Below are 7,409 nucleotides of genomic sequence, written 5' to 3'. Positions count from 1 at the left end.
CTGTCAGACTTCCCGCGCGCGCTCCGAGATGATTGACAGTTAACGGTTTTTTACGCCACAGCCAAAATATCCTGTTTACAACGATTAAATATTATAATTAACCACAATTTACCAAAAGCGAAATGTTTAGTGAGCAATTGCTTGTCATTTGGTGAATGATTATCCTCTTGACTTTTATAAGATTCTTAAAGGTGTATTTCTGTTTGTTTATTAATATCTACATTTAAAAATAAGCTTCAAACATACACACTATGTGCAACTACACAGTTTCCATACTAACAATAGTTTTAGGTAAAAACAAATTATTTTTGTATGTAATTCTATAGCATGCACACAATGTCAATGTCATTTTTGTTTCTAAAAAGCCTTTATTTATTGTTTATTAAATTATTTCAGTGGCGCCAGTCCAATACACCAATTTTCACTAACAGTGTAAAAGTTGAGTTATTTATGATCATATAATCAATTATTTAATCCTTAATATCTGATAGATATCAAGAAATCCCTGAATACTGAATCAGAATCCATGATTATGAAAAATAGATTACTTTAACATACAGAAACACTTATTGTCTGAACAGTGTTTCACTGATATCATTCATCTTAATAAAGTCCATGTGCTGATGAGAACATTAAAAATTCTTCCAGACGTTTCAGATTTCCTCATGTTTATAATGAATCTACAGCACATGTCCAGCTCACATTCACCACCACAAAAACCTTCAGTGATTTATTTTCATTATAACTAAACTCAAACACACATTATTATAATGCAGAAACAAATCTCATTCTCATCACCTGAATATGTAGTCTAATATCAAAGTATTTCTCAATAATTCCCATGATGAACTGTATTGAAATAAATTACAGGTTTACATTTAAATGTACTTTAGTGCAGCGTTTAAATGACACGACTGTATTCCAACACAATATTCATTCATATTAAATTAAACATGTTTAAACACAAATAATCTACAATGAGAATGAGATCATTTACAGGAATAACTCACCCAAAACTCATCATTCATTAACATCTTAAAGACTTGAGGATGGGTAAACGGTGAGTAAATGTTGATTGTTCGCCGAGTGATCCCTTTAAACGTCTGATTAATAAAATAAACATATAAAAAGCATCTCTTTAAACTGATGATTGATTATGGGGTGAAATAAGCCCTGGACGTGTGCTGGAGGAAAACACGAGCTGTGGTCAGGAAGCCTCGTCCTCTGGATGTGTGTTTTCATCATGTTCATCTGTGTCCTGTCTGTCGTCTGTGTCCTGTCTGTCTTCTGTTTCATGTCCGTGGTCCGAGTCCCTCAGCGCGGTCAGCAGCACCTTCAGCAGTGTGTTCTCCTTCAGCAGCTCCTCGGAGGCGTCCGCCAGCTCCTGCAGTCTGTGAACAGTGTGTGTGAGCCGGTGGGTTTTCTCCCTGTACAGCGCCTCCAGCTGGTGGATCTGCGCCTGCAGCTCTTGGTTCTGGCTCTGCAGTGTGTGTGTGTGCAGCGTGAGCCGCCGGTTCTCCCGCCACAGCACAACCAGCTGCTGAGACACACGCTCTCGAACCCGGTGCAGAGAGAACACTTCCTGCTGCAGCGCACGGAGCTCCGCCCCCAGCAGAGACGCTGACTCCTCCCCTCTAACTGATTCCTCCCCTTCTCCCGACTGCTCCTCCTCCCATGGGGCGTGGCCTGTGTGCTGCAAAACGAAGCGCAGCAGGTTTGGAACAGTCATGGGTGTGTTTTCTGGAAACTTCACACTCATCTGCTTCCTGCGGACACACAGAGGAGCACACACGCTAGCTATAGTCCAGACAGTTATATTAATGTGAATTTTAGGTTATCACATAAAAAAATGCTTGATGGAAACATTAAGATGCAACATTAATGGAGGAGTGTTTCTTCATAACCTCTGCTCATTAATGAAGTGATGCATGCAATAATGCATTAAGAACGTAAACAGCAGCTGTGTTTCCATCCACCTTGTTATGTGACAGATGTGTGTTTGTGTAAATGTGAAACTGAACCTGTGTCGGGGGAAGAAGATCACAGTCGGCAGATGATCCACCATAAACTCCCAGGGCAGATCATTACGGCCCACATTCACTCTGAAAACAACACAAACACAGACTCAGTGATGAAGGCAAAGCTTCAGAGGTCTAAACTCAAGTGATTTCCATCATCTAAAGAACAGCAATATTATAAGAGCTGCATTCACCAGTAGAGCTGTGGTGATAAACCAACTAATGACTCTGCAGCGATGATCAGATATGCATGATGCTTTATTATTCTCTCTTTAATCAAGTCTGAGCTTAGTGTTTACCAACAGACGGCGCTGTAAGCTTTACACAGCCTCTGATTCCATGCACACATTACTCACATTATATTCATCTCAAAGTGCAAGATTTGATTACATAGCGGGCAGTGTGCTGTTAAACACTAGCATTTACTCCAGATTGTTCATCAGATTATCCATCATACCAAATTAAACCACTTAGGACTTGGTTGGAAGTTGACTCTCCTGTCCCATGGCGAGCCTTAGAAGCTAATATTATTCATCCACTGCGTCTACAGGATCCACCCTTTACTAAAGCATCCAAGAAATTGTATGAAAATGATTATAGGTTATATTATAGGTGACTCTATTAAAACCTGGAAAGCAGCAGAAATGATTATGGAGCATCTGATTGTTCTTGTGATTCCACCCCTATCTGGTATAGCAATAATATATGTTCTGGTAACAAACCATTTATATACAAATGCTGGGCAGGAAATGGTCTCTTTGTGTTGAAGGAGCTGTACAATGATGACGGACTTGAATGGTTTCAGATTCTGAGAGGAACTCTCTCTCCCAGGATTCTGCTTTTTCTTATAATTGAGATTGAGGTCTGCGCTGAAAGCTTATGGAGTACCTTGGTCATCCAAAAATCCCCTCATCCTATGATAGACTGGATAGATTCTAGTTTGGACTCTAGAGCTATTGTAAATGTGATGTATAAATCACTTCAATAATCAAATATATCAGTTGAGGGCTTCTGGGAGAGAGAACTCAATACAGTTATTGATTGGGAGACTGTCTGGGAGAACTGGTTTGTCACTTTAATAAACCAAATGATTCATTATAAATTAATTATGAAGGCTTATGCCACACCCTACCTGTTATTTAAAATGAAAAGGAAATCAGACCCAACTCTACACAAGGGATTTATATATGTTCTGGGAATGTCCCCAAATTGCATTATTCTGGACCAAGGTGCGAGACCTTCTTTCAGAACTAATGGAAACTCAGATGCAATGTGACCCATTGCTTTTTCTCATGCTGGACGGGTCATCACTCTCCTTATCCATCAACCAAAGAAAGATTCTGTCAGTTGTTCTGACAGCTGCAATCCTGAAACTATGTCTGGATCCATCTGCTCCATCTGATCTATCCTGGAGGCTTTATCTACAGGACATTACTAGTTTGGAATACACCACAGCCAAAATAAATGGTGCCAGTAAGAAACTACGATTTTGGTTAAATATGAGAGAGAGTGTATCAGATGTGTTTCAATCCTGATTATGTACCAATTACTGGTGTTACTGTTTTGATTTAATTTAACTCTTTTTGTTGGGAGGATCTCGGGCTTCAAAATCAAAATGGTCAATAAAAAAAGAGTCTCAAAAAACAAAAACACTAGCATATACTGTAGCACCACCTGCTGATGAAAACTGGAGTACAGCGCCCTCTTCTGATGACTATAAAATCAATCCAGAAATTAAAACACCACTGCTCTAATAATCACTCACAATCTAAATAAAACTAAACTAATAATTATATTTTTGACTTTATGTAACTGACCTACTGCTAGATAAACCTGAAACGCTCCGTTTACTTTAGTATTGTCTTTGCTATATTGTATTTCATTCATTCATTGTCTTCTCAGCTTCGTCCCTTTATCAATCAGGGATCGCCACAGCAGAATGAACCGCCAACTGATCCAGCATATGTTTTACACAGCGGATGCCCTTCCAGCTGCAACCCAGTACTGGGAAACACCCATACACACTCATTCACACTCATACACTACGGCCAATTTAGCCTTCCCAATTCCCCTATAGCGCATGTGTTTGGACTGTGGGGGAAACCGGATCACCCGGAGGAAACCCACGCCAACACGGAGAGAACATGCAAACTCCACACAGAAACTCAAACTAGCAACCTCCTTGCTGTGAGGCGATTGTGCTAGCCATTGCGCCACCGTGCTGCCCTATATTATTCATTTGACAGTGCTTCTTTAATGAACTTATATCAAACCGTACCGAAACTGTGAGCTAAACCTGACCCATGAGACGTCTGCACTGTTGCAGCTCTACATGATAACCCAATAAACTTCAGAAACAGCAGTAACTGAGGTGTGGTGAACGCAGCTCCGCACCTGGCCACCGTGAGCGCCCTGTTCCCCCGGAAGAGGCGACCCAGCTGGAGAAACACATGATTGAGGACAGAGCAGAATCCACACCAGGCCGAGTAATACAGCAGCAGCACGTCCTATGGAGACACAACACAGCCTTCAGCAACAATCAACCCCATCCAGCTTTATTAGCACAGCGCAAACCAGCTTCACAATAGGTGCACATCATTACATTACAGTCACCATCAGAAAAGCTAAGGTGTTTTCTATAGAGTAGACAGCATGGCTGCGTCTGAAATCCCATACTTCCATACTATATAGCACGCTCAAAACAGTGTGCAAGCCGAATAGTATGTCTGAATTCAAAGAATTGGAAAATCAGTCTGCATGAAGTATGCAGGTGACCAACTACATCTGGCGAGATTCTGAAGTGTGCATCTGATGCACGCTACGCTATTCTGTGATGCACCGCGAGAGAATTCAGAAATGGAGTGAAGTGACGCAACTGATGTGAGTAGGTCACGTGAACATGACAAAATGGTGAATATAGTACATCTGAGATCCATTCATACTACCAACATCCATACTGTACAGAACAAACGCTTCTAATGGCCGAGTAGCACATTTCAATTCAAATGCAGGAATACTGAGCAGTAGATGATTTCAGACGCAGCACATATCTACAGTGGAGGAAGTATTGAACAGAAAACATTTCTAAAGGTGCTGTTGACTGGAAATTCTAATTAGTTTAGAAATGAAGTCATGTAATAAAAGAAATGAAGTACTAAAAAATAAGTGTTGAACACATGAAGAAAGGAAGGTGTATTCGGGCAGTGAAAGCCCAGAGAGCAGCTGAAATCTCTCAGTAGTTCTTCAGCAGCTCTCTGCCCTTCCTCAGCTGCTTCAGTCCAACATCTACACCAGCAGGAGGATGAAGATCAAACCATTTCAGCAAGGCAATGATCCAAAACACAGCCGAGGAGACTCTCAGATGCTTTCAGAGAAAGGAAATCAAGCTGTAGAATGGCCCAGCCAATCACCTGATCCGAATCCAATAGAGAATACAGAACAAGGCTCAGATTTGATTGACCCACAGAAGCATCAAGGTTTTGACACTCTGTTAAAGTCTGTGAGAAACTCACACCTGAGCAATGCATGAGTCTTCATTCTCCATATGAGAGGCGTCTTTAAGCTGACGTCAATAATAAAGCCTTTTAAATAAAGCATTAAACCTATTTCAGCAGTTCAGTGCTTTCTCCTTCTGTCATTCCATTATTATTACACACAACTCATTATTCAGATGTATTTTATGTTTATGCTTGAGTTTTTACCAAACTCTGGTTCAGTTCCAGTTCAGCAGCTCCTCTAGAGATATCCCTCCTCCGCTGTAGGTATGGCGATCCTGCAGTGTATACAGTGTGGTATCTGTGTCTAGAATTAAGGTTGAAAGGGGCGGGACATTTACATGGGAACTAGGGTCGGGCCGATAGACGATGCCATCGTTCATCGCCGATGGCCAATAGACAACATGATGCTGATCCTCCGCCTGCCCCCGTCACAAACCTGCTCGCAAAAAATACACACTTAGGGGCCGATCACACCGAACCCTCATTTACGTTCCTAAAACGCGAGGTGATTTTTTACGTTGCTAGGCAACGACTGAATCAGCTGGGTATTTTGCTAGAGTGTTGCTGTTGATATTAATATAACTTTAATATCTAATAACATTGTGATATTCAAGATTTGTGAAGTCATACAGCTCTGGATAACTCAGAACAGCATCCACAAGTCTCCATCCTCAAAACTCTCCTGTGTTGTCTTGACAACATAAACACTGCAGGCACCTCAATGGACACCCAGCCCCTGCTGACATGTGATTGGAGAATAAAACAGACGCGACTGACGTAACACACCTTTTCCACTCAGAGTTGACTTTTCTCAACTGCATGCGGAGGGTTCGCAAGGGCAAAAACGCGAGGCATGCATGGCGCATAAGCAGCGCGCAAAACGATCGCGGGCGTTAGTAAACCATTCAAAAAAGGCGTCTCTCAAAGCATAACACGCTTTAGGTGTGATCGGCCCCTTCGGCCCCGTTTACACTAATATGTGGGCCCACACGGAGTCTGTGCGCGCAGAATTCTGCAGATTTTCAGCCATCATTAATTCTGTTTATTCACTTGAGTAAATGTGTGTAAATCTATATTTATTCAGTTTTTAGATTAACTACAGTCATATTTTCTGTCTTTTAGTAGAGATATTATATGAGACACTTGCTTTATTCACCAAAAGTCACAGACTGATTTCTTTGATAATTGGGCAGGAATATTTAAACCTCTCGGTTTACTGATGCCCTGTTTCTCTAGGCTTTATTGGTGATAATGGTCTGTAATGTTGGACCATCATTGCCTTTTTACCATGAGAAGAGGACAGAAACTAGCCGGACAGTAATGTGTGAATAGTAGAGCGGGCTAAATCTGAAAAACATCTGTATTTTTAGTAAGTGTGCTTGTTTTGCTTTTATTTTTACGATGATAAAACATATTTGTAGAGTAACTCGTGTCCTGTTGTCATTATTTACATTTACATTTAGTCATTTAGCAGACGCTTTTATCCAAAGTGACTTACAAATGAGGACAAGGAAGCAGTTTACACAACTATAAGAACAGAAGTGCTATAGACAAGTTTCAGGTTACAAAAAAGTAATGTTTTTCCACCAGTCATAGCTTTAACACTGACTTATATACTTGTGGAGCGCACTAAATCTAAAAAATAATCTTTTTCTAAGAAAATCTTTCTTTTTTTTGCTTTTATTCTTGCCATAATAAAAATATATTAGTAAAGCAACTCCTGTTCTCTTGTGATTAATATTGTAATAAACTTTAAATGGTAAAACTGTCCGAGATATGAACAAAAGCAAGTGATGCATCAAAGTTTGATTTAGAAAAATCTTGAATAGTTATAAAAATGCTTATAATCATTAAAATAATGTAAAAAAACAATAAAAAATAATTAGTTTAAAAA

The 7,409-nt window shown here is 40.2% G+C and overlaps 1 protein-coding gene across 2 annotated transcripts in view; it reads right to left on the bottom strand.

Moving 5' to 3' along the window:
- Window positions 1-1,035: 1,035 nt before the first annotated feature.
- Window positions 1,036-7,409, bottom strand: part of txndc11 (thioredoxin domain containing 11) — a 13,449-nt gene continuing 7,075 nt past the window's right edge. For both annotated transcript variants that reach the window (XM_056454062.1, XM_056454054.1), the window contains exons 10-12: window positions 4,413-4,525; window positions 2,022-2,102; window positions 1,036-1,766 (exon numbers count right to left, since the gene is read on the bottom strand). In XM_056454062.1, the coding sequence (XP_056310037.1) occupies window positions 1,208-1,766; window positions 2,022-2,102; window positions 4,413-4,525 (753 nt within the window). In that variant the 3' untranslated portion in view covers window positions 1,036-1,207. The remainder of the gene's footprint in view (window positions 1,767-2,021; window positions 2,103-4,412; window positions 4,526-7,409) is intronic.

Source organism: Danio aesculapii, chromosome 1 (genome assembly GCF_903798145.1).
Source record: "Danio aesculapii chromosome 1, fDanAes4.1, whole genome shotgun sequence".
NCBI lineage: Eukaryota > Metazoa > Chordata > Actinopteri > Cypriniformes > Danionidae > Danio > Danio aesculapii.
The sequence above is the reverse complement of the archived record's forward strand: the minus strand, read 5'-3'. Positions and strand labels throughout refer to the sequence as shown.